At 38.1% G+C, this 26,733-nt stretch overlaps 3 protein-coding genes and 1 long non-coding RNA gene across 20 annotated transcripts in view; 1 reads left to right on the top strand and 3 right to left on the bottom strand.

Annotated features, from left to right (window-relative positions):
• Positions 1 to 143: 143 nt before the first annotated feature.
• Positions 144 to 11,822, bottom strand: LOC113684366 (solute carrier family 61 member 1). Of its 17 annotated transcripts, none has more exons than XR_016186043.1 (16): positions 11,520 to 11,822; positions 9,879 to 10,023; positions 9,601 to 9,661; positions 8,499 to 8,606; positions 7,863 to 7,981; positions 6,636 to 6,775; positions 6,437 to 6,529; positions 5,912 to 5,991; positions 5,553 to 5,623; positions 4,480 to 4,534; positions 3,577 to 3,625; positions 2,894 to 2,947; positions 2,456 to 2,558; positions 1,464 to 1,584; positions 834 to 923; positions 144 to 308 (listed from the first exon to the last, which is right to left on the bottom strand). XR_016186043.1 is itself a non-coding variant. In XM_089204533.1 (16 exons), exons 1-15 carry the CDS (start codon positions 11,677 to 11,679, stop codon positions 880 to 882), a joined length of 1,368 nt encoding a protein of 455 aa, XP_089060659.1. In that variant the 5' UTR covers positions 11,680 to 11,822; the 3' UTR covers positions 144 to 308; positions 834 to 879. The 17 variants fall into 17 exon arrangements, 8 of the variants coding, with proteins under 8 accessions (XP_089060659.1, XP_089060660.1, XP_089060661.1 ...); XR_016186041.1 differs by having other exon boundaries at positions 2,456 to 2,621; XR_016186042.1 differs by having other exon boundaries at positions 2,456 to 2,621; positions 5,912 to 5,982; positions 11,520 to 11,817.
• A 557-nt stretch (positions 11,823 to 12,379) lies between these two features.
• Positions 12,380 to 14,317, top strand: LOC149047279 (uncharacterized). Its single transcript, XR_016186050.1, has 2 exons — positions 12,380 to 12,479; positions 13,597 to 14,317. It is a non-coding gene; the product is annotated as an uncharacterized LOC149047279 (long non-coding RNA).
• A 346-nt stretch (positions 14,318 to 14,663) lies between these two features.
• On the bottom strand, positions 14,664 to 16,847 carry LOC113684410 (uncharacterized). The gene is made up of 3 exons (XM_027201781.2): positions 16,637 to 16,847; positions 15,499 to 15,712; positions 14,664 to 14,860 (listed from the first exon to the last, which is right to left on the bottom strand). The coding sequence occupies exons 1-3, from the start codon at positions 16,707 to 16,709 to the stop codon at positions 14,839 to 14,841; spliced, it is 309 nt and encodes a 102-aa protein (XP_027057582.2). The 5' UTR covers positions 16,710 to 16,847; the 3' UTR covers positions 14,664 to 14,838.
• A 1,507-nt stretch (positions 16,848 to 18,354) lies between these two features.
• LOC113684372 (uncharacterized) overlaps positions 18,355 to 26,733 on the bottom strand; it is a 39,855-nt gene continuing 31,476 nt past the window's right edge. The window contains exons 61-74 of the mRNA XM_089204531.1: positions 25,738 to 25,791; positions 24,868 to 24,921; positions 24,097 to 24,150; positions 23,579 to 23,596; positions 23,440 to 23,457; positions 22,751 to 22,768; positions 22,582 to 22,599; positions 22,066 to 22,083; positions 21,731 to 21,748; positions 20,948 to 21,179; positions 20,286 to 20,398; positions 19,963 to 20,031; positions 19,634 to 19,843; positions 18,355 to 19,000 (exon numbers count right to left, since the gene is read on the bottom strand). Coding sequence (XP_089060657.1) covers positions 18,863 to 19,000; positions 19,634 to 19,843; positions 19,963 to 20,031; positions 20,286 to 20,398; positions 20,948 to 21,179; positions 21,731 to 21,748; positions 22,066 to 22,083; positions 22,582 to 22,599; positions 22,751 to 22,768; positions 23,440 to 23,457; positions 23,579 to 23,596; positions 24,097 to 24,150; positions 24,868 to 24,921; positions 25,738 to 25,791 — 1,032 coding nt within the window. The 3' untranslated portion in view covers positions 18,355 to 18,862. The remainder of the gene's footprint in view (positions 19,001 to 19,633; positions 19,844 to 19,962; positions 20,032 to 20,285; positions 20,399 to 20,947; positions 21,180 to 21,730; positions 21,749 to 22,065; positions 22,084 to 22,581; positions 22,600 to 22,750; positions 22,769 to 23,439; positions 23,458 to 23,578; positions 23,597 to 24,096; positions 24,151 to 24,867; positions 24,922 to 25,737; positions 25,792 to 26,733) is intronic.

The following is a 26,733-nucleotide window of genomic DNA, read 5'->3' on the forward strand; positions in this document are numbered from 1 at the left end:
ACACCACATGGTGGATGGCCATTCTGAAAGCCCAGCTGATTTTAAGCACAGCCGCGAAAGATGTGTACTATTTTTTTAGAACTCTTAAGAAATTTGGTGGACATCTGTCACGACCACGGCAAAAAAACAATGTGATACCCAAAGACAACTCATAACTTTTTTTTAATTTTAATAACCGAATCGGTTCCAAATGAGTCACGGACTGATTCGTAATATTTTAACAACTACATGAAAAAATTTAATCAGTCCGGATGAGAAAAAGTTGATTATCCTTCTTTTGACCCTTAGGAAGACAACTTCAGGTATTCCTGAAAAGGAAATGGACATTCGTTCCTGTTATTCATCAAAACAAAGTACCAGTCATTACGTCTAAACTTCAATAAAAGCCGGAAAAAAAACGAAAAACTTTGACTAAAGGAACCATGTTTCAGAAGGATGACTAGACGGTTACATATCGAAGAGATATGATGAATTCAGCATTTTTACAAGACATTTCATACACCATATGGTGGATGGCCATTCTGAAATCCCCACCTGATTTTAAGCAGAGCCGCGAAAGACGTGTGGTATTCATTTAAAACTCTTAATAAATTTGGTGGACATCTGTCACGACCACGGCAAAAAGACGCAATGTGAGACTCAAAGACAATTCGACCCTCAGAACTTCCGATCTCGAGGTTAGATTATATTTAAGAGAAAAAATAACTTGTTGCAAAAAGATCATCCACAACGGTACCTCTCTTATCTATGTCGAGTTATTTAAACACTAAGTTCTTTAGGAACCTTGTTTAGTCTATGTGTACGACATTTAAATTAAGATTTTAATTTCTTACCAGAATAACCATAGGCTCTCTCTTTGGCTTATGTCACGTAACAGTTCTATACTGTACGTACGACGTCACAAATTTCTGAATGCGCTTCTCCTGAAAAGAAAAGTACATGAATTAACAAGACGCGATTACTTAAAAAAGAAAAATTTGTCTCGGTCTTGTTATGAACGTGGAACAATGAGAAAAAATTCGGAGTCCCCATGAAGAATCTAACGTCAAACCTTCAGATTCCAGGCTCCGATGCTCTAAAAGTAAGCCACAGAGACTACGATAAGCTAGGCCATTACTACATTCACATGTGACACCAGTTGCGCATATTCACTTAAGTTCCAAAAAGTGACTATCATTCGAGTAAAAGGGAGAAGGACTTCTTAGCTGATATTGTGCTCGAGATACATTTTCGTTAATCTTTTCTCACTTCTTTTTATTTTGTTCTTTTTTCAAACATTTTCTTTTATGTTCTCGTCGTTTATCCAAAAAAACAGCGTCGGTAATGTTAACATAGGAAGAGATGAAACGAGTTAGATGTAAAGGAATTTATTTCAAATATTCGAGGGGTTGCAATTCGTCTTTGATCAATGCTGTAAAGAGTGAAAATGATGAGGTTTTATCAGTCTAATGTCAACGACTCACCTTTTACGTCATCTGTAGAAGTTGAAAAACGGAAAGATAAGTGATATAACCAGTGCTGCACGGCACAACAGATGGACAAGAACACCACACAACAAAAAAACACCGATGGAAGGTACAAGTCCTGTTGAGAGAGAACCGTCCATCTGATTAATGATCAAAAAGTACAAGTTAATTCCCTTAAAAATATTTTTTTCTCACTGTCTAAATATATGACAAACATTACAGCTATTTCCGTGAAATTCGTGCCTCTTTGACTTCAGTTTCACGTTTAAACCACTTTGCAAAACGTCTATAACGTATTTGCTTCAAGTACATCGGGGCACAAATGGCAATATTATTAAGGGAACCTTCCTCTCTGCTAAGGGATCATCTTTAGACAAGATTTTAGGTAACCACCACAACGTGGAGAAAGGCATGGACTCTAACTCTAATCGTTCGAGCAGACTCTTGTTATCATCGCATCAGCACGAGTGTTTCTTCGCCCGCGGGAAAGTATGAGCAACGCGATCCGACGAGAGGACTACACGGGGTCTGGTACTGACAATGAGTGCCAAACCCCCGGTGAATCTCTCCCCGACTTGTTTCAAATCTTTCCGCGAGTGGAGAAAGCGTGTCAGGCAGCGCTAACGACCCAGTTGGTGATGAATTTTAAATCTGTGCACACGTAACTCTCTATCACATTTAACCGTCGTATTTTAAAATTATAAGATATTTGAGAAGCTCTGAGGTCACAAGATTCACGTGTCACGGTTACGGTTTACGCTATTCTCTGATCAGATGAAAGCAGTCGCTATTTAAGGAACCAAATCAGAAAATTTTCTGTCAACAGCATTTCAGTCTCTCTCTATACTTTCTACAAAACCACCTGTACATAGCTTGATGCTAGTGTAACCGGAAGATAATCTCGGATTTATGCAGATTGAGCAACGCGAGCCGGAAAATGTGCCTTAAACAACAATCCAGTCTATAGATTTTTTTAAATAAAAAAATACCTGCACACAGCTTGATGCGAATGTAATCGGTCGATAACCGCAGATCTGTGCTGATTGAAAAACAACAAGCTGAACCATCGCAGAGCGCGCAAACAAACCTGAACTAGAAGAGTGATGACAATAAGGTTTAAAGGAACACGAAATATGTTCATGACAGTAGCACGAGCTGAAAATGAAGAGGAAACATGACAGTCAAATTTTGGGAAAAGATTCTTAAACTCCACACCACAAGTCAAGAAAAGAATTAACATCGAGTTTGTTACTTGAACCAAATATCTCCCTTAGACGAAATTTTTATTGAATATCTTTCCTTCCGGGTTCCCAACACATACATCATTCCATCAAGATGCTTTACCTACTTAATTATGATTCTCTAAAGTCAAACTCAGAAATAATTTTAAAAAAAAGCTTCCAAAAGTTAAGATAAATAACGATTACCTGATTCAGGGACGTATTTACTTCTCAGCACTCCCATAGCTGGCCAGAAGACTCCTTCAAGAAAAAAAAAAGGCAACAAGCTATGACATCATAGCTCAGCGAAACATACATAAATTGCCATTTTAATGAATTGTGGCAAGCTTAGTGGTATCCTTTTAATTAAAAAATAATGGGCTGTTTTTCTTTGCAGTGTCAAGGAAACCACAACCAAATTAATGATAATGGCCAATCAAAATAAGGAAAAATTTCAAAGGCCAATGAAAACTCGCAGTGAATTCAAGCAATCAGCCGCGAGCAGACGCGAAGGACTAAGTACTTAGCTCTGCATCTGATTGGTCGAGAGGGCGGCACGAGTTTTTCTTCATTTTATGGAGCATGGGGAAGAAAAACCTATTCCTGATTAGCTTAGAAAGAAAAGACAAGACAAAACAAAACAAAAAGAAAAACACAAGATCCTTGTTGTGCTTAAAGCACCGCAAGCATGCTTGTTATGGGAGAGAAATACTTTTTTGGGGTACTGAGTTGGGTCAGGTTTTGATGGTAGGGTACAGTACCCTTCTCAGTTTTTGCCTGTTAGAGTTTATCCATGGTAAATTTTACCATTCCTCCACAAACCAGAAGCCGAGTGGAGATAAAACTTGATTTTTCTTTTATTTTTAAGTTGAGTTACATCAATATCTTACCAACACAAAACTCAAACACCAAGAATCCAACAAAAACAACAGATTGGTTCTACATGATGGAAATGAAAAGAAACTTGAAATCTTACAGAAATCATACAATTAAAAGTAAGAATACAATTTCCATAAACTCCAGGCAAGAAGGTACTCAACGACAAGGGCAAGTGAGGACCCTTTCATTTCTAGTAACAGAGTAACACATAGAGAATGTGTTGATTTTAACAAGACACCATTCAACATAGCATGAAGAGACATTACTTTTCAATAAAAGAAATCACTGCAACTTACTTGAATAATTTGAGGTAACATTATTTTATTAGGCTGGACAACAGAACCAGATTTATTCTGGCAGCAAGTGTACATGTCAGCTACACAAACATTTATCAAAAATTGTCCCAAAACACATGAGGCAATTTTGCTATCTTAAGCCTTTTTTTGGTGTCTTTGATACTCAATTACTTTTGGGCTAAACTTTCCTGCTTTTAAAAAAAATTTCCCGAATATATTGAAGATTTGGGGTATAAAAAATAAAATTTAACTCATAAATTCACAAGCCTCTTACATGTAGATGTAAGTAGTGAGGAGGGAATTTAAGATAACAAAAAAGTCAACACCTCTTAACAGTTCTTTAACCCTTTCACTCCCAAGATCTAATTAGTAATTCTCCTTACTATCTGCTGTACAATTCTTATGATGTCAGTTCAGAGAATTTGGTATTGGATCAACTAATAATCCCATAATTGATATTCTTCTCTATTCTCATCACCTGCCTGCTTGATACTGTATTGATATTGTAAGGAGAAATTCTGTCTTGGTCACTTGTGGGAGTGAAAGGGTTAACAGCTTGCCTTCAATCAAGGTTGGTTCTCCACTTACAGGTTACACTACTCTGAACTGTAAACAAACCTTTGAAAAAACTACAGGAGTGATCAACGACAGGGCTGCCATTCCAAATACAGGTCTGTGGAGAAATGTGTTACACCTTAATCCATGCAACTCTTGCTAGTGTCCACCTCAAACTGGTTCTTAGAAATAATGCAACTGGCATACATATACATCTGTATTACATACTATTGAATAATTGATTACAACATCTCTTAAGGCTTTTTCATTTCCATCACACTCTGCTGAATTATTCACTACCTTTTTGTTTTACTTGAACTTTAAACTATGAAGTTTTCAAACCTTTCAATCATATTGACACATTCAGCCTTCAAGGGTCACTAGCATCTCAAACTTTTAACTCCAAAGATCTGATTATTAATTCTCCTTTCTACCTACTACACATTTCCTTGTATATCAATTAGAAGAATTTGGTTTTGGATCAAGATAACTTCTACCTGATAAGTTTGAGATTTCTCGTTACCTGTTTGATGGATAATTCATGAATAATAAAAGGAAAGTTACCTTTTTACCACTTCTGAGAGTTAAAGGGTTACAGACCCCTATATAGAAGTTTTACTGAGGTGGATCTCAACCTAAGTATTGTAATGCTTAACCAAAAGGTAGCTAGCAAGCAGCCCATCATTATCAACACTGCAGGAAAGTATTTCTCTGCCTGCAGGTAGATTTGAAAAGAGTCGAGGAGAGGTTTAAGAGGGGTCTGGCCCTATTTCCCCTGGCAGGCCTCCCCCCAGCTTGCATTATTCAAGGCCTCATACTTTCAAGAAACAATTATGCCAAGCAGTAATAATAAAGGTTTCTCTGTTAATTCTCCTGTCAAGCTGCTACACATTTCCTTGTGAATCATTTAGAAGAATTTGGTGCTGGATCAAGATAACTTCAACCTGATAAGTTTGAGATTTCCCATGACCTTTTTGGTGGATAATTCATGGATAATATATGGAGATGTTACCTGTTTACCACTTCTGGGAGATAAAGGGTTACAGACCCCTATATAATAGGTTTAGTGAGGTGGGTCTCAAGTTCAGAGGCTAAACCAAAAGTATTACTGGAAACAATTCTACTGTGCACTGTACCTCAAAAATGACTCCACAGAAGTTACTCTAGAGAGTAACTTAAAGACATGTGAACCAAGCATTACAGACACCTAGAACAACAAAAAACGTTTTTTTTACATAAAAAAAAGTCTTTTTGGAGTGTGAATTCTCACCTCATTTAACCACACCAAATGAAATCCCACACAAGTTATTCATGATACAGAAACTGAAAATTAGGGGTAGGATGAAATTCTTCAAATTTGAGCATTTTTTAATTTTTGTATTGGAGCAGTCTGTGCTTTTTCCTCTCTTTCACAACTCATAATCACACAAAAATTTCTTATTGGTCTAATATAAAATTTTTCTTAACAGTTACATCCATTAATTCTTTACTTTACCATGAAAGAAGCAAATATCCATCCATGTGGAATGTTGTCTTGGTCAACATTATTTATGCCTACTCCTGAATCTAAAAATTCTCAAAACAATGCACAGAGTAAAAATGACAGCTGTTTTAAATCTTGTGATTGTGTTATATCATTTAATTTTTATTGTATTACAGTAACTCTAAAGAGGGAGACCTGGTAACCTAATGATTAATGCACTGGACTCTGGTTGGAGAGGACCGGTCTCAAGACTTTGTTGGATCAGCATGTTGTGTTCTTTGGCAAAACACTTTAGTTTTGCAGTGCCTCTCTCCATTCAGATAAAATTCCGGGGGGGGGGGGGGTAACCTTGCAATGGACTATTATTCCATCCAAGGGGGAGTAGCAATACTCCTGGTCTCTTCATGCTAAGGAAACTGAGATAAGCTCTGGCTGGGTGGGCCACTTAGCTCGAGTACAGACTTTCTCGGAAATGTAATCTTTTCCCCAACCCCTCCCCAACAGATAAGTATTAGTCATATTTATGAGATAACTTACCAGGAGTGAGAGCTGGAGTCCATTCTAACACAAAAGAGTACATCGATCCCTCAAACAAAGACTGTATCAGTCCGAGGCAAAAAACTTTTGGATCTGATAACAATGAAGATTTGATGACAACTCACAACCAAATGAATGATAAATCATACTACAGAGAGAACCATATGAGTGAATCTTAAATTCATCTTCTTTTACTGACCCTGTCTAATAACTTGCATTCCTTGCCAAATTACAGAGAGCCTTGTATCACTGCTTATATTTCCATAGTTTTCTGTCCAACAGCAACAGATAATTCCACTTGTAAGGACCAGCAGTACAAATGACAGACTAAATGGAGCTCTGCAACGTGAACAGATATCTTTATCATTAAACTGTTCAGAGCTCAATGTGATCTAGGACAATTGTATAACCTACATGTACATGTGGCTGCTGAAGCTTGACAGCAGTATAAAACATCACCATTACTTTTATCACTGAGCAATGACAGAGAGCAAAGCAATGTTATGTGGGCTTAACTACAATCAGCAATTATCAGTCAGAATGAAAATACTAAGCTTAACCCTTTAACCCTAAGAGTGACTAGCATCTAATTTCTCCCTACAATATCATGCCTGAATCACACATTAAGGTCATGAGAATAATAGAAATGATCAACAACTACAGAAGCTCTGGATCGTTAAGCTAATTCTCCTTGTCAGCACCTAAGGAAATGTGTAGAGAACAGTATGGAGACTATGTGTACTGATGTTAGGGTGTAAAAGGTTAATACAGAGCACATAATCCTACAGTTCTACACCACTGTACAGCAATTTCAATTACAGACTGATTGAAAATATACTGGTAACCAATAAAAAGACTGGCAAAATAAAAACTTTGTAAGGGAGGCTGATCAAAAATAATAAATACCAGCAACACAATAAGAACTTAATCTTTAAGTCATTTGACTATTTGGATACAAAATCCAGAATCTGGAAAAACACATAGACCATAAAAGTACAGGTAGGATAAGCTCAAAAAAAGTACAGCCCAAACAAATTTTTTTGATTTTTCTGACCACACCCCACAGGAAACCCTTCTGGCTACTCCCAGCTTGATAAAGGTGAGGTATGCAGTCAACTTGCCATAGTGTGCCAGACCTTATCCAGACAGCTGTGGCATGAGGTAATGAGGAGTATTCCTACTGTCCCTGATTCTTAGTTAAGAGGCTTAAGTCCATCCAGGTTACCCCGCCCCTCATTCTCCCCTCCCCCACACTGGCATTATGTCAGGCTTCCTTGATAGTCTCCTGGTTCCCATTTATACTCCTGAGTGGAGAGAAAGGTACTAACCCCCCAACAACCCCACCCCCCCCCCCTTCAGATCTCAAGCCCAGACATTGGACCTGGAGTCCAACAGACTTACTGTTAAGCTTCTGAGATAAACTTACATAAAACCAAAATGACTCGCAAAGACTTGAGCAACCAGGCCTGAGACAATGGCAACCAAGGAGTTCCCCAGAAAGGCATTTGAAAACAAGTCACTAAGCAAATCTTTACTAAATCCTTGCTGAAACAAAATGGATACTGAATTGGGTTAATCCTCTATATGTCTTGTTAAGAAATAAAAGGTTACATTTTGAGTCACAATCAATATTTTCTTTTCTGAAAGGGGTGAGGGGGTGAGGGGGTGAGGGGGTGAGGGGGTGAGGGGGTGAGGGGGTGAGGGGGTAAGGATTTCCTTGAGCATAGTATAATTTTCCCACATATGCCAAATCACTTAGATTTTCTGGGAGTCTCTCAGATAGCTTGGATGAATCTTCCAGTCTCCTGGGTAGCTTTATAAATCTCCCACTTCAGTGACTCTGGACATCAGTATCAAGTAAATTCAACCTTTATTAGAAAGTTTCAAGTTTTTCATTAAAGGATGGCCTGGTTTCATTATTAGATAGGGTGCATTCACATTAGTTCCTTAAATTTGCAAAGAGACACCAGGACACAGACCCACAGTTTAATAATCACAGCCGAAAAGATTTCAAATATGATTCTATTTAGACTTACATTCAGACAAAAATTCCCAACAATACCTTGTCATGTTCACAGACTACCCATGATTCAAAAGCACTAAACAAAATGGATGTTGCCATTCCACCGGCTACACGACCAACCAACAACACCCAGTAACTGGGTACATGCTAAAAAATAAGATTATAACAATCCTCCTTAATAATAAGTATAATTGTGAGGTGCAATAAACTTTAATGAAATAAACTGTAAGGTCTCCATACTTGTTACGGTGACAAAATATTATTAATGATTGACAATGATCACAAACAATGTAATTGACACTTTTAATTGTTTCATATGTCAAGTTCATTAGGTTTCAGTCCAGTTCAGTTCTTACACGTGTTTGCTAACCAGTTTTATAAAAGTTACACCAAATGATCAATTTAACGGGAAACTGGTGACAGAAGTAAGTTTCAATTAGTTTAGCTTGTACTGTCGGTTTATTATCCACTTTAAGTTTATAATCGGTGTTGTAAATACTCGAATGTTTCATATTATATTGCTTAATTGTATGTTTCAGATCAAATAATTCCTTCAAATAAACTTGTTGATTATATGATTGATGGTTTCCTGGCGTTTTTGTGTCAATTATCCAACGGTCCACTACTGTTTGTGAGATTTAGATTTAAGATTAAGGTTATTGGCCTGTTAAGTTACCAAGACTTTTTGACAAATTAACTCCACAGCATTTCCATTTGCATCAAATGCCCAAGCCATTCTACCACTCTCTATCCTGCTGTGCGAGAGGTTGACAGTTCAAGCTTCAAACCGACAAACCAACACTCAGGGTCTTAAAATAATTGTGGGGAATGCACTGCCTTTGCTGTGACATCTGCCAATAGCTAGTTATTCTAGTTTTCTCAGATTAGGACAATAAACTGTTGACCCCATCTCTGACCCCTTCTCTGTACTGGTTAGCAGGGGACATATAAGAACCCATTTACTTCTCCAGGAATGGGGAACATGGCTCCCAGTGTTGTAGTCTCAGGCCTTGTTATTGTTTATGCAGGCCTCCATTCAGCCAGCTTTTGGGCTAAACTGCACGATCATGTCTAATTATGGCAAATAAGTAAATAAAATACCCTTAATAAAATTGGTTTCACCAAGCCAATGTCGCCGTACCTTTGACAGGCAATCCACTCCATATAATACTCCATAAAGAATACAATTAAATTTTCTTCCTCTGTAAAAGAAAATATAGAATTTCACTAAGTCTCCACAAGCAATATTTACCCTACTCTTCAAAGAGCAGGAAAAACTGACAGCTGCACTAGCTAATAATGTTTGCTTCCCTGTGTGTTTTGATATGGAAAAGTTCAGGCATAATAACAAACTATTCTTTATACGTGTCAAGACAACAAAATATGAATAATGTGGGCAAACCAGAATTACAAACTCACAGTCTATCAGCAAACGAGCCCACAACTGTACCAAAAACCATGGAGGAACCAAATCCTACCACAAAAAGCTGGTTGATTTGCTTGGATGTCATTCCATAACTGGAAAATAATGCGTAGACATGTGGACCCTGCAGCCAGTCAGCTCCTAAAATCAGAATTCAAATTGTTGACTACCGGACAAAAAAATAATTAAAAATGAGCATCGCTTTTGACCCATAGTCAGTTCACAGTCATATATTGATAATAATTGATCAGTTTCTTTCCGATCATCAGATTTTTTTTGATTCGGTTAGTAGGATAGGATACTTAAAATTCAAAATTGTCTAATTTTCTGGTAAACCATAAGCTACAGACTGTGTACATGCAAACATTTTAACTTAATCCACAAGGAACTGCAAAATTCCATTTTATGCTCGTTGTACAATTTACGACGAATTTAAAATCGAATTCCTTTGTCTCACACGCCATTTTGTCTTTCTACTCGCACTCAACGACCTCCAGCTGATCTTTAACCCTCTTGCTTACTTCTATGTGACCAGAAGTCCGTATGCACACGGTTCGCGCCCTAGACATTATTTCCTACCTAAACAACTGGGTAAAACGCACAGGTTTACATACATATAAGTATACACTTTCAGTGGCGGCCAGATGTTGGCCCTCAGTCTGCAAATTTTTCAGAAATTTTGCCTCAAATTCTGGAAACTCTGTAAGGATGAGCAACACGCCATTAGCCGCCATGTCGTTATTTGTCTCCATGCTTGTTTTGAAGTTACCAGTCTCCCAGCCCTTTCCCAGCACTTTCCCAGCACTAGCGCCATTGGAGTCATCTATTATCGCGTCTCCCATAGCGTCTAAGATGAATTGACAGTAGAGGCCTTTCGTCACTTAAAGTCCGTCGTAAACGCTTTCCAGAATGGATTTTGTTTAAACGACTTTCCCGAATTTGAAGTAAATGTAGACGAATATAATCAGAAATTTTCGGGAACGATGACACCAGCAGAATCTGAGTTACTAGTCTTTTGGATCAACGAACATAATGAGTCAAAAAACAAAAAGGTTTTGGGGTGACCTCTTCTTTTTTTTGTCTTTTTTTTTTCTTTTAATTTCCTGAATAGTGACAAAGCCTTTCAATGTGAAACTGAACAAACAAACAAACAAAATAAAAAAAAAACAACCACAAAAATAGAATATGGAAACTTCTTTGTTGATCTTTCTCCCAAGATTATTAGATTACATCAGACTTGCATCAGAGATGTGTTTGAAAGATTTGTGAAAAAAATTTAATGGCGAATTACTTGCCTATGGCATCCTTCAGGGTACCTGTTGCTAAACTGTTGATACTGGTTCAATTTCGGTTGTATCTTTCAAAACAATTGCTAAAAATCAATAGTAAGCAAATTTATTGTCATATTCATTAGTGTAGACGTAGTACTTTGTAATAATTTCGTGTTTTGGTTCAATCGCTACAGAAGCTGGACAACGGGTGACCATGACTTGAAGTCAACCCTACCCAACCGCGGCAAAGGTAAAGGGAAAATTAGTTCCCCTCATGAAGCCCCTTTCTCCTCACAAAAATAAACAGTTGTCATCTATCAGAATAATATTTCAAAGCATGATTAGCGCAAAAATATATTTTTTCACCTTGTGCCATCAGGTAAACAATCAGGTACATGCGCTGGAATCTTCGAAATGGTCGCCCATCGTTACTTTGCACCGGCTGTTCTTTCGCGAAAGACGTAAGTAAATATAAAAGAATACAAAAGACTGACAAAAACAAAAATGATGCTTCGTATATAAACATCCTTTAGCTCAGCTCCTTTCCTTTAGTTCTCATCTAGAGGGGCATCGTTCCAAGATGCTGAAAAATTCTCTTGAAAAGTCTCTTGTGCCTCAACAGAAAGTGAATTGCGACTGGTAGATCTAACGGTTTAGCCACCAGAAAACACTTGCAAGGTTACTGTTACGACAATAATTTATTTTCAGGCACAGTCGAATCTGTATTAAGCAACACCGCTTTAAGCGGTCACGCCGTATTAAGCGGTCGATTTTCGAAGTCCCGAAATTTTTTCCCCTTAATTATTGTTATTTTTAGTTCTATCAAGCAGTCTCCTCTATTAAGCGGTCGTGGTCACCCTTTGCTGAGTCCTAATGGCCTGTTTGTATTGTTCTCAAACCTGTATCGAACGGTCTCTTGAAGAGCAACTACTTAAATAAAAATCCATAATCAGTTATAGGTATTTTTGTACACTGAGTCATTAATTTAGGCAAATATGGCGTTTTTGGTGGTTTTCTTTTTTATAATACTCCTATTCTGTGGAACCTGTATTAGCGGTCATTCCCCGTGGGCGATCGTGGGCGATCGTGGGCGATCGTGGGCGATCGTAGGTTCGACTGTACTTGTATTTTATTGTTAAGAAATAAGCCTCCAAAGCTACCGAGATAGGGATGAAGAGTCCTGGGGACAAGTTTATATCCCACGCGCGTTACATTTGCACTGACGTTCGATTAAATTCAATTCAATTTTGACGTCATCAAGACGGGATAAATTCAAAATGCTAAGAAAGGACTATGGTGTCTGTATGACAAAGATTTAGTTCTCAGGTAAAAGAGATACTTTGATTCGTTGTTGTTTATCTGTTTATCTGTTTATCATTACTCATAGAGAGAAGTAGAATAGAAGGTCAGCTTTGAAGTTTATTTGGGTAGTGCAGCAAGTCAGTGATACGAAACAGACCCTCGACCAGATACCGTATTTGTGTTGTGTTCTTCCAGCCCCTTTGCAAGGTTTCAAAGTCTAATTACACTGGTAAAGAATCAATTTCTAGATGCGCAAGATTCCACATTCAAATAATCAGATTGCAGAGTTCAAAATGTAGTCTTTTTTAAAAATTAAGTATTCATTAGAGTTTATCTTATAACAAATTCTATTTTGTCTGGTCTCGCCGCTAAGACGTCTTACAGTAACTCGATCCCTTCAGGAAATCTGAGAACCTCGTGTGGAAGGTTAAAAAAATCCCGAAGGATATCTTTTTTATAAAGCGTAATAGGTAAACATAAAATTGGAACCAACTAAAGAATGCGAGGGACTGTTTTTCCTAAAGCCTCGTGTTTCTGACTACTTTCAAAAATTACTGTTTGCTCTCCCGCTTTTCTACGTTTGGAAGTCTAAATTAGTCATTGATATTACCCTGACAAATGATTGACTTCTAGACACAACATTTCATATTCAAATAGTCGGATCGTACCGCTCAAAATTTAATATCTATTAATCTAGCGCTCCGAAAGGCTTGCTCATTGAGTGCAATCAGCCATCTTACATTCTCGGTCAAAATATTTCCAGTCTTTTTTTCCATTATTCCTTTTCGTGACCACGCAATCAATCCTCATGCATGAACGTCATTTTCCCTTTGATTACAAGGTTGAGAGATTTTGATAGCATTCATTGAATAGCCAGATGAGAATTCATCAATTCGCTTTCACTACCTACTTTCACAAATTGTAACGCTGCTCTTTTGCGTAGGAACCCTCCAATTGAAAATAAATTAGTCAACCTTTTCAGTTATTATGGTTGTATTTTTATTTCTTTTCATAGGAGCTTTAGCAATGACAAAATCGAAACCACTGCCGATCGCTTACAAAGTTTTTTACCTGAATAAAATTGAATGCAGCTCGCTTAGCTATTGATTACTAATTTCTAAAAAAATTTTACTCCTCAAAGGTTATGGCAAGTCGTGATCAAGGGACTGTTAGTGAAAACAAAATTCACACAAGACTCAGATTCCATTTGCCAGACGACAAACCAAAGACTATGTTAAATAACAATTGGCAGAAACAGCAGCCAGTGAACAAACGATCTACTCGTCTATCTTGGCTGCTCAGATTCTTCAGGCGAAGACCACTGACTGCCCTATTTGTGAGCACCGCTATTCTGGCAGGCTCTGTCCCTTGTATGCTATTTCTTGGATTCGTTTTCATCACTTTTATCGTTTCGTTTGTTGTGTTCGTAATAGCGGAGTCCTCTTTGGTTGGCGCGGGACTCTTTGCCTTAGTCTTAGTCCTCTCTGTGCCCTTGTGTTGCGCGGCAGCCTCGACTGCATGTTTACTTGCCTGTTGGTGGGCTGTCGGTTATCTCCAGGATTCTCTCTCCAATATGGTGGAGCCTGCTGAAACGATTTTTCATTACTTGGTGGGTGTCTATGTTCCTCGCAAGATAAGGAACTTAATTTATGCCTTCTAAAACCTGTGAGAAATGACTGAGAAGGACATGAGAGAATAATCCTCCCTGGCTGAGATTATGGGAAAATAAAACCTCTGCTGAGAGACGTTATGTGACAAGTGCACCAAATTGATAATTTTGTAGCAGGGTGACTCGATTAAGTCTTTGTCGACTATAGCCTGTAACAGAATGACGGGAAATAAACAGGACGAGAGCACCCTTCCTCTGCGGGCAGTAATTGAACTAAAGCTGCGTAATCAAATTTAAGAGAATTTCATTCGTTTCCAAGCATAGTCGTGATATTTAATCTGAAGTTCTGTAGGGAAAAAAGAGCTTAAACTTAAATACCGAAACTTACGTAGGTTTGCCATTTACGTTTTTCAGCCTCGCATACGTTTTCTTTCGGGAACGAGCCTCAACTTACGATGGAACTGTGAGGAATCGGATATAAGGCAGGGAATATTTGCCTTTAAAAAAAAAAAAAAAAAACATCCAATGGTTGAAAATCTGTTTTAAGGGATATGGCCTGAATACTCCACACAGAAACAAACAAGCAAGCAAACATATAATTTTACAATTTAGGTCGCCCAGAGATTTGTTTATTCGTCCATTCATTTATTAGAAGTAACAGCCTCTCCTGAAGCAATTATATTTTTTGGAACTAATGTCATTGAGGTCAGTTTCATAAAGTTATGTTATATTTGAAGCTCTCAGCCCTGTCGTATACTTTCACTGAATCATCGATCATGGAATCGGTTCTCCACGGCTGAAACATAACAAAACATGTCATTGATACAGTGACGCTTTGATATTAAATCATCAAAGGATCTAGAAAACCTGTTTTGCAAATAGGTCACAAATGCGAACGCACGGAAATAAATGCGTGAACTTCCGTAACGCAAATGCAAACGTAAGTGCCGACTTAAGAAATAGAAATAATTTCATTTTCTGGCGCTTGGATTTTTTTTTTGTATATGTATTGTCTTGCACGGGTAATTTTCAAGTTACAACAGATTGAGGTGTTTAAATAGCCTCAGACCCAAACAATGTTTATCAAGAAGGAAGGTTGCAGAAGTTAATAAACAAGTAAATGACTGGATGGATAATTGTATAGATGGATGAGGAAACGAACAGACAGACGAACGGTTGGAGGGTGGTTTGATTTATGGATTGATCAGAAATTTATTGATTGGTGATTGACTCATTAATTGATTTATATCCCGACTGATCAATCGATTGATAGAGAAAAAGAAAGGAGGCGAGTCAACGAACACGCTAAATCTTATGTGAGGCTGGCTCTCAGTTCGAAGATTATTGTGTCTCCCGTGTGTGGCTGTCAAATCGCTTAAAAGAAAGAAAGAAAGACATCGAGACAATCTGAACTATTTCTCTGTGCATATTCACCTGTACTTTTTACAGTTCGGCCATTGTGAGCCAGTGGATAATGGCTGAGCTCTCCAAGTCCCATCAGTATTACACACATAACGCTCAGCAGCGAGGAATTCTACGTCATAACCGTGGTCACATTTCAGAGTGCACGACACTTCCTTAGTGGTAGTGTCTTCATGGCAGGTCAGACTACCATGGGCTGGTGAGTTCTGTCCTTTACATTTCAAACCTGTTAAGGAGGAGTTTACATTGAACTTCCGAACAATTACTCTAGATCTGCTCAGGAAGAAATCTTAAAAACAAACACTCAGAAATGAAGCATTTAGCCCGTTACTGACAGTGAAGAAAATTAAAGGATATACTATTCATTTGATTCATTTCGGCGTGGGAAAATGGAAGCAGATATTTTTTCTTACTTTTCATTTTAATCGTAATTTTAAACTCTTCCGTCAGCCACTTGAAGCCGAAGAAATCGTTTTCCAAAACTACCACAATCATCGGCATAGACATAAGAATTATCTAAAACGTCGTTTCAAACGTCGCGCTACTAGCGTGCCAAGCACAATAGCAACACGACGCTTACAAGTACTTTTGGAAAGCCAGGCCCTACCGTGCCGCACTTTAGTAGAGCACGACTTGATTTCAAACGGCACGTTCTTTCCGTGGCAAACTAATTTCAAGTGCGGGGATTGGACTTTCGTTTTGATAGTCGTTTTGATTAGGCGTGATAGAATTAGATTAGACATTTAAAAACCACTGTCGAGCTATACTGAATCAAGCCACTCTACTTGGTTTTCATTTGAGTTCTGTAAAGTAGGCCATACTAGCGACTATTTCGTCCAAGTCCGTACTGTCAGTTATGTATCTCCTTTCTGTTCCTATGAATTCTGGCCCTCTTTTGCCCTTAGTCCTTAAATCGAAGGGGAAAATACTCGGTCTGTAACTTACAATATGATTTCGAACTCGGTTAGCGGGAGGTGTTCATAGTCAAAACTGTCTTCTGCTCTCTTTTTTTGAGAATTCGAAAGCGGTATAGATATGAGGCTTTTCGTTTTTTTTTTCGAGAGAACGTGAGGGGCGTTGAGTAAAGAAATAAAGAAAATAGCAAATTCTTAACTGTCACAGATCCCAAAATATCAAATGATAAGCTTACTGTTTAAGTCGACAATGTCTGAAGAGATTTCTGGGAGCATAAGCCCAACAACAAACAACACTTTGAAGTACATTTTCTTGAAATTCGTTCCCGAATTTGATACGTGGTTCGATTTTTTTTCTCGCGGCCAGCACGTCTTATAGTAACTCGATCCCTTCAAGAAATATGAGAGCCTCGTGTGGATGTAATAAACATCCCGAAAGTTTTTTTTTTTTTTTTTTTTTTGATAGCAGGCGTAAGTAAACACAAATTAGAACTAAGCAAACAATGCGAGAGACTGTCTTTGTAAAGCTTCGTGTTTCTGACTATTTTTCAAAAACTACTGTTTACTCCTCTGCAGGTGAATACCTGAGTTATTTTATTCTAAGACAGGTCTTGTATTCATACCTCAAGAAATTCGTACCGACCCATCTAGTTTTTACCAAACTGTCGCACTTGTGATAAGTATTTTTACAAAAGGTATAGATAAACCTATGGAATAGGGTTCCTTACCACTGAATGTCACAACAGTTAATAACATGAATATTGGACTATTCACGTCACCTGACAGCTGTGATAACGGGAAAACAAACAGTTTTTATCAACTGGCAGTTATTACATTTCAATGTCTTTTATCATAAAAATCATTTGCATCGCACAGGGGACCAGTTCATGTTTTCATGTTTTCTTGTATCATATACTTGTTTGGGTGCGGTACAGACGATACTGTATATTGCAAAATATGAACAGGAAATGCAGGTTAGTATCTGCTTAAAATATTACGGTTACCAGGGTCACATAGTCGCCGGAAGTTGAATCGGTATTTCGAACAAGAGATTTGTAACATTTTTGCGATTCGAGAGAAATCCTTCTAAATAAGGACCAAATTTAGAAAATCTCTGCAGCAATTTAGCTACACGGCTGAAGGTGAGTTGGAGGGGCCCTCCCGGAGTATTCCATCACCTGACCGAGTGTCGTCCGATTATTCAGGTCCTTTTCGTAGACTTCGTCTGACAGAATTAGAATTAAATGAGTGGAATATTATACAATCATCAATTACAACCCAGACGATAAGTTGTTTTCTATACACAGTCGACTTTCTTGCTTATTGGTATGTCCTCAAAATCCAGTTGCATATCCATAAGTTCACTTCTAATTCATATAAAATCAATTCAGTCTCTCACATGTAAACAGGAGCACAGGTCATATTGTAGACTGAACGAGGGCATCTCACTCCGGGATTAATCAAAAAGTAATTTCTCAAGACAACATCATTTTCGATACATTTTCAAGTAGAATGTCAATTTTGGTAGCGGTAATGATTGAACCAGTGCAGAGAATTAACGCTTGGATCTTGAAGTGAAAGGATTAAAATGCCAAATGATTTGAGAATTGGACTAACCAAGTCGTTAGAGCTTTCTACTGTTTATCTGAAAGCTGGCTTCAATGCAATAATTTTCACGCTACTTATTTTATGAACAGCAAAACATTCGGTGTTTACTCGAGTGCCGAGGCTCTCGTCGGAGAGTTCGTGTGTAGAGGATACATTTTCTTATTACCAAATGTTTTGTGAACATTGCCGTTTTCATACCATGTGATTTCTTGGCCCTTTTGACAGAATTTGAATCAGGCTGGTTTGTTTTAACTCTTCTTTTCTTGTTTGTTTTGTTTCCTTGTTTTTTAAACTAGATGAAATTGTAAATGAACCAGTGCTGGGTGGATAAAAGGGATGAAACCTCTCGTACTGGGTAACTTTATTTTCGGATAAATATAATTCTTGCAAACACAAACCATACCTTGAAGTCAACAAAATATTACAAAGTTTAATGAAATCTGACTTAGTCATTTTTAGAAATCTTTTCCTCAAAGGTTCCTCTTCGTCTCGCAACTTCAAACAATACGCGAGAATTTAAAACAAACACCCAAGCGCCAATGAGGCATTTACTACTGAATATAATTCCGCGCGTTTCAACCAGAGTCTTTCTCTCCATTTTTTATTCATATTTTCCTGTGTTTAGCCTTAACGAAACGCTAATAACAGATATTGTACACGGATGACACTTTATTATGATTATTTGTCTCTGGTGTTTCATTGGTAAACTAAGGAAATTCTATGACGACTTTTATTTGAACAGGATAAAAACTACAACACTACGCAGAACCATATACCTTTCAGAGGAACATCTTATTTAATAGTTTCACTCGAGAGTTAATTTAAAGAGGAAAGACACTGAGTTACAACAAGAACTAACTAAAACAAATAGGTCCAACTTCAAAACCAAATTCATTGGAAGTAAGAAATTTTCCAGGGGCGAAGTCCACTATGGGCATTTGATTGAGGTCTTCGGTTTCTACGTGAACAACTGCTTTCCAGTCTGTTCGGACCTAAGGAAAGAATAAAAAACAAAGTTGTCGAATGTAATGCGTGTCAATACTCCCCAATCATTGACCATCCTCTTTCACTCGTGGTTAATTATCTTGTAAAAGAACGTTCAAGAAAGGTATGGGGTTGCTAGAGGTTCTTAGGTATGGGGCTTTTCTAGCGCGCTTACTTCGTGCGCAATAACTCCAGAGTTTGAAGGCCTCGTCTTCACTGTAAGTTTACTCACCAAAGAACACAGTTGAAAGGGTGTTTTAACATGACATATCCTTTAGCAGATAATCGTGAAATCTTGAAATACAAAATAAACTTCAGGGTGTCGATTTCTCGATCGGAGCTTGATCAATCGTCTAACTATCCGATGGACTAACCACCCGGGCACGTCTTGTCATGGCGAAGTTACTGCGCAAAAATAACTATGTGCACCGGAGGAGTCCCATACATAAGAATCCATGGCAATCCATCACACCGAGAAACCCTGGTTCTCGAGCGACGACAGTGCGTATGTCCGTCAGGGCGCAATCTATACTTCGCTTGATCGGTATGAACCGAAGAAAAAATTTATTCACTCGAGATGCATTCTAAGACTTGGCTAAAACTGTGTCATCTTCATACTTGTCATAGCTATCCGCTCATACCTTTGTAATCTTGACGGTTGGATCGTTTTTCATGTAAGAAAGGATGCCATCATTAGCTCCTTGTAGTCTGATGGCCTTCTCCAGCGCGTTACTCTTACTGTCGAAGCACCCTTGAGATCCTTTGCAAGTCAGGTCGAATGTTTGCGTCGCTTTCTCGCTAAGTAACCGCAAGAAATTCAATTGCGTCTTACCAACACCCGTATACGAGATCTGGAAAAAGATATAATTAAAAGAATCACTTTTATGCAATGGAAAACAACCAAACCAACCAACAATCAAAAACTTATGAATGCTAGGTAAATGAAAATATACGAAGGAAAAAATGTCACCTCATAACCATCTTCATATTCGCTAAACCACTCAGATCCGGTGAGTTTCTTCCACTTTTTGTTAGCAGCCTGTTCATTTTTGACATAAGAAAAAAACACATCCAATTTTATCGCCTTAAAGTGAGGTCATAAAATTAGTAATAAAAGTAGTGGTGTCACAGAAAGACAGGAAAATCGGGCTACATGAAACCTCTTGAGAATTGTTCTCAGACATCTTGCAAAAAGAGGCAGCAAGGGAGACTACTACAAACAAGATACTGACGGAGGAAAGACATGGGCTCTGTAAAGGACTTTTTCACGATAAATTAAGGTGTTGTACATACGCGCTTAGTGTTGACATCAGGAGAAATACAGGTTTGTCCGCCAGCAGTAAAGTTGCAGTGCACTTGAATAGCATCTTCGATACAGCCATGGTTTGGATCAATCCAGTACAAACCTACATGTTTTTATTGAAGAAAAGAAGGAAGCAGAAGTAGGTTTAGTTCAGGTAAGGTAAACTCTGACGAGACTAAAGTCCAATTACAGTAGAAGCTCATCTCGGTTTTTAGAGAGAAAAACTAGGCGTGCTCTTGGACTAAACCAAGTAGCACGCACGCAAACAACAGCTGAGTTTCCTTGACAGTTCGCCAATACCGACTATTAACCTCTTAACCCTTAAGAGTGACTGGCATCTAAATTCCCCATAAAATGTCACCCCTGAATTAAACAACGAGAATAAAGGAAATGATCACCAACTAAAGAAGCTCTTGATCGTAAAACAAATTCTCCTTGTCAGCACCTTGGGAAATGTATAGATAACAGTATAGAGAATATGCACACTGATGTTAGGGTGTAAAGGGTCAATCTCAAGTGGATAAAGAGAGTTGAATGTCTTCTTGGCCCAGACAGTTCTCGAACCTTTCGATTCATTAGCTTCTTCTCCTCGACCCTTACTAGGTACATGGGATATCCATGGCGCCCGACTGGAGGTTTCAACAACACTTACCGTCTTTCAAGTCGCCATGACATAAGTGCAGATCTTTACAACTTCGTGCAGGGTTAGCTTTTGTTCCACTTGGTCGTTTAATACTCTCGATTTCATCCTTGAGCGACTGGATCAGTCCCTGAGAGTCTGTGTCGTGTGTTGAATCCACAGATCTTCTCTTTCTGGTGTTTCCTTTGTCCGCACCAACTTCTACGCGGCCGGGCACAAAGTAGCCACTGCTTAGGAATGAACTCTAGCAAAAGCAAAAAGAGAAGAGTGAACATTATCTGAACAATGATTTAGTCGAAGTATAGCTTCACGACCCCAGAAAAGAACATTATCTTTAATTGATTGATTCTAACATGTATAAGTTGGCTAAGAGGCTAATATTCGTGTTTAAGTGAGAAAGAGCTCCAGCACATTTAAACTGTTAAATGCAAGGAGAAAAATTATTTTCTCAGCCGAAATAAAGGGAACCAGAAAATAATTGTTTTCTGCACCGTAATATCATCGCATATTGACATGTTCAGTGAATTTATCACCAGCACCAAGATAAGTATCCCTCATTTAGTTATCATAAAACGTTCTCTGTAGCCACGTGCGGTATGAGCCAAGGAAATTTAATTTTAATTTGCCAACACCGCATAATTCCAAGACATGGGAAGGAGAGGGGGGAAGGGGGTTGGGGAGAGTGGGTGGAGAATGCTTCCCTTAAGGCCATGTGAACGTCTGTACACATATAATTTCGCACAATGGTGAGTCGAAAACCTTTAATTAAGAAGGTGACAACATTTCACTACTTACGATGTCTCCTGGAGGTCCCTGAAAAACAATTTCACAGAAAGGAATTCAGAAAGTTGTCGTCAATTATTCGACACAAGTAATCAAATAGGCACTTTTTCTGTAAGCTGAAGAGAACATTGGATGTACTGTGCACCGAATGGCTGCAAAAGGTCTTTATTTAAAGGTCAATCCTTGGTGTTGCGCAACGTGTAATACGCAATCTTATTGCGTGCACTTCTTCATTTAATTGATGGGGGATGGGGCGTTTTCCTTCAAGGAAAAAGCTCTCATTAAATCAGCGGGGGGAAATTGCACGTTAATTATAAATGTTTGATTACAAATAGTTTACTTCTTACCGGTGGGCCTGGAGGTCCCTAAAGAAAAATAAATGGAAAACAAAATTATGAGAAAAGGAAATAGAAAAGAGAAAAGAAGAAGAGAAGGACCACGAAGGCAATGGAGCAGGGAAGCGAGAGATAGCAGAGATTACGCTAAAACAATCGGATGATAAAAAAGAGAGAGACTGCCTCAACCAAAAGCCTTCATACTTAAAATTAACATGGTGCCAGTTTTCTTAACCCCTTACACCTTTCCATCAATATCTACATTCTCCACACATTTCCTTTGGTACTGACAAGGAGAATTTGTTTAACAATCAAAGCTTCTTAGGTTGGTGATCATTTCTTTTATTCTCACAGTGCTAATGAATGATTCAGCAGCATTACTGTATGGAGAAATTAGATTGGGGTTTAAAGGGTTAAACTGATCACAGCGTGAAGTAAAACCACCTAACCCTTACATAGATTATTTTCAAAACTCAACTGTAAATTGATCGCACAATCTGTCAGAGCTCAACTTATAAAATCACTTACTTGAGTGCCTTGGTCACCCTGAAATAAAAGTACGACAAACCCCGGTCAGAGACATGAAAATAAAAATACAAACAAATAAACGTGACAATCCAGGAGAAAAAATATTACAGTTGTTGTAATCACATGATGATCTAGCCGGGCACACACAACAACTCTTTTCAAAACCTACCCTTTCTCCTTGTGGTCCCTGAAGGGAAGAGGAGGAGAACAAACATTAAAACGCGTTTGAGACAAGTAAGCCTACCGACGTCTTAACAGTATGAATATAAAATATGTTTTTCAAGCATAGGACAACGATATGAACAAAGAAAAACAAAAGTACTTTTGCAACGTTTTACCAAGATGTCTTTTTAATCAGTGGTAATAGGCTTTTCAAAGGGGCATTACCAATATAACTTTTTTTTACATGGCTTATCGAACAGGGCTAGTCGAAGAAGAAAGTTGGAAAATGAAACAGTTCTTCTCAAAGCCAGTCGCTTGCCGTAGAACACTAAAGTCTTTATCGAGGGACATGTGAACCACAACGCTTAAGATAGGGATTATTGCTACTCCCTCTGCATGAGATGCTTGCCAAGCCTCGCACCCCTCCCCACAACACAATAAGCCCACCCTGAGCTGGAACTCGGACCTCTCTTTATATCCTGACATCAACATGGATATTCTCTTTACTGTTCTCTATACTTTCCAAAGGTGCTGACGAGGAGAATTTCTCTAACAATCAATAGCCTCTTTCATTGTTGATCATTTCCTTTATTCTCATGACCTTAATGTGTGATTCATGGCTGATACTGTAGGAAGAAATTAGATGCTGGTCATTCTTGAGGGCCAAAGGGTTAAGGATTCATTTTTTGTACTTACTCTATCTCCCTTGGTACCCTGTTGAAACAGAAATGAAACAAACGTCAGCACTAAGCAAAGTTGAGACGAAAAAGGACGGGACAAAAACAGCGAAAAATAAGTTTCACAACAAGACAACAGAAGTAAACAATTTTCAAACCTGTAGACCAGTGCTTCCCTACAAATAAAGTAAAAACAATTCTGAGTAATTCTCTCTTTAAATAATAAATAGTGTCGCTGTGGCGACCATAACACACTTTCTGGTTCGTAAATTGTACTTGTCTTTACCGAAAGACAGAATTTTCTTACTCGACACAAACTCGCAAAAACAACCCCTCCAAACTCATCTGATCTGGGTGCACGTGGCCCATAGCAACGTATATGAATGTCAGTCAAAACCTAGCAACGAATAGACTTATGTAACGCAATGTATGTGGCGCGAATTACCGCACAAAGTAACGCAACACTGTAAGCGGGAGCCACAAATAGTTGGAACCTAGAGGAACTGTTGATCGTGTCGTTTATTGGTCTGAATGACAGTAGTTGTCTTAGTTACCCGGTAAGTCCACACTGTACTTTATAATCGCAAAACATCAAAAATACTATTGCGGACCTATACACGAGTTTCATCAAACCATATAGTAATTAGAATCTACTCTAAAAATAACCATTACTCACCCTAGGCCCTGACGGCCCTGGTGGTCCGGCAGGTCCGTCGTCCCCGTCCTCACCCTGGGACAGAATAAAGACGCCATTAAAATAGAGACTACCCAGTAAGTCACAACATTTAGTTGATGAAACTCAACCCAGTTTAAAGCCGCGTAAATCAGAAAAATCTCCGAGCATTAAGCCATCTAGTACTAACAATCGATTTACAATGTCAGGAGCTCCTGACAATGTAATGCACTTAAGTATAATATATATATATATATATATATATATATATATATATATATATAACAGTTTTGGCAGCAGTTTCACATGAAATAGTTTCTGTGAGTCGACATATTGGAAAACGTGCGTGGAGCTACATTTACGAGAAATAAAAATGTTTGGGTAGGAGGGGGTATAATGTCCAAAACACTTTGTCCCGAGAGTTACGGGGTTGGCTCAACAATGTCTGCAGGATGCTGATATCAAGAAGAAGCGGATGGTGCAGGCAAATTGCTCCCTGCGATAGGCACTGCCTATTATGTTGTATATGGCTGATTCAATTTTATGATTATCCAACAAAACTGCCGCGTTAGATAGATAAAGTACAAAACCAAAATGTCACCCTAGGAAAGGTACAGACAAATAAAACACAACACAAAAATAAACAAAAAAAACCCAAATTACGTAAAAAAAAAAAAAAAAAAATTCAGTAAAAAGCAAAAGTACTAAGTGGCAAAGCCTGTTTACAGCTTAATTGTACTGGTCAAGTGAAGTTCACTTTGTTTTGATACTCACTCTGTCACCTTTGGGTCCTGGGAAACCCTGGGGTCCGGGAGGACCAACGTCACCCTAGGAAAGAAACAGTTAGCATGTTAAATGTTGCTATAGAAACGAAAGAATCTCAAAAACGTGTGTGTGATTCAATTGTATTCCCCAGCATTTGTGTATATGTTGAGTGACAATCTAATAGATATAATTAAAATAACTCTGTCTACTCTACTTTTACTATCGTTTCATAATGGCACGGAGTTGTTCAACAGAACGACATATTAAGGCCTATTTACACGGCAAGACTTTGTCGCATGCGACAAGCTTACGACAGGCCTACGACATGACTTAAGAGTCGTAAGCGAGTTGTAGGTTTGATTTACACGAAACAATTCGTGTCATAAGCCTGTCGTAAGCTTGTCGCATGCGACAAAGTCGTACCGTGTAAATAGGCCCTTACTGTACCAAAAAATCCTTTTACGACCATTCACTGTCAGGAATGACCAGAAAGAAATTTCTCCTTACCACATCAGTAAATTTTCAAGCAGATGAGTAATAAGAGGAAAAAAAAATGTTAAGTAGGGGATATTATTTGAGGGAAACTATAAGAAATGTATGGCACACAGTGCGAAGGGTTGATTTTTAAATCTGAGGCAGTGAAAGGATTTAATCGGTAATAAGTAAGACCATTAGCGTTTCCACCGTGGGGGCCTGTCATAAGTTGATGAACTTAGTTTCATTCACTCTGACGAGGGGCTCGCGGTCGAAACGTCAGCTTTAGATACTCTTTACGTTGGCCAATTTTGGTTATGAAAACCAAATTATCATGTAACACCTCCCACTGATGAAGCACCACAGTTTCTTCAGAAAGTAACCCCCTTCATTAGTTTTACACACCTTATCACCAGATGGGCCAGCAACTCCCGTAGGACCGAAGAAACCAGGCCATCCCTAAAGAAAACGACAAATAAAGGTTAACTGTATCGCTTATACCACCAAAACCAGTTTTGTTAAACAAGTTTTTACTGAGTGAAAATCATAAATAGAAAACTCAAACACTGAATTTTCCATAGGATTCGGTATCGCAGAGGTCATGGGTTCAAATCCCGTACAGGCCTGAATTTTTTTTTCAGGCCTTATTTTCACTACTGCCTAAGTAGTGCACATTACTGCGAGGATCACTTTCATTCACATCTTTATCCGCAGTTCAAATATATGACTTTCATATATTCTTAACCGTTTAGGATTCAAATACTTGCTAACTTGTTTTTCCGGTGTGCTACATTTTAATTCAATAAATATTAGGTTAAGCAGCTTCTATGAAGCAAAAAAAACTTACACTGTGTTTGACAAAACAACTTTAAGACACGTTCAAGCTTTGGTGTAAATGGGGTATTACACGTATCGGATCTTATACAAAGATACTGTTCATCACTTGTAATTATCTTTATTATACTCTATCAGATGTGACCTTGTCTCACACACTTGCCTGGTAAGAGAATTCATCAGGATCATACACTAGATTAACTTAGCTATTTGGGTTACACTTTCTTACCCACCATTAGGAAAGCTTTTTTGGGAAAAGCTTTAGGGAAAGTTTTTTAAAGAAAGCTTTTTACTAGATAACTTATCACTGGTTAGTCAGTTAATAAGTTATTTAGGTAGCTAGTAAGTTTTTATTTGCATGGTTTTATTATTCTTAGTTTTTATTCTGATTTTGACAGCTTAGTCATTTTATTAGTTAGTTTTTCTTATTCATGTTTTAGACATTTCTACGTGAGATATTTTAAAATCACTTGGATAGCAATAGAAATAGCGCTACATATATTAAGTATCATTATTATCATAATTAAGGTGTTATCATTTTCATTACTTAATTTCAATGTGGTGATT

Source organism: Pocillopora damicornis, chromosome 4, assembly GCF_964200805.1.
Source record: "Pocillopora damicornis chromosome 4, jaPocDami1.2, whole genome shotgun sequence".
NCBI lineage: Eukaryota > Metazoa > Cnidaria > Anthozoa > Scleractinia > Pocilloporidae > Pocillopora > Pocillopora damicornis.

Bases quoted from the DNA above. Each gene is read 5' to 3' on its own strand.
- LOC113684366 (XM_089204532.1), bottom strand. From the start codon at position 11,679: ATGTTTATATACGAAGCATCATTTTTGTTTTTGTCAGTCTTTTGTATT. The intron at 10,024-11,519 runs GTGAAAAAATAT...TTCTGATTTTAG, and splicing joins TGTTTACCTGATGGCACAAG to GAGCTGACTGGCTGCAGGGT. The intron at 1,585-2,455 runs GTATTTTTTTAT...CTCTCTCAACAG, and splicing joins TCGCATCAAGCTGTGTGCAG to GACTTGTACCTTCCATCGGT.
- LOC113684410 (XM_027201781.2), bottom strand. From the start codon at position 16,709: ATGTACTTCAAAGTGTTGTTTGTTGTTGGGCTTATGCTCCCAGAAATC. The intron at 15,713-16,636 runs GTAAGCTTATCA...CCTCCTTAACAG, and splicing joins AGACATTGTCGACTTAAACA to GTTTGAAATGTAAAGGACAG. The intron at 14,861-15,498 runs GTGAATATGCAC...GTTATGTTTCAG, and splicing joins CCGAACTGTAAAAAGTACAG to CCGTGGAGAACCGATTCCAT.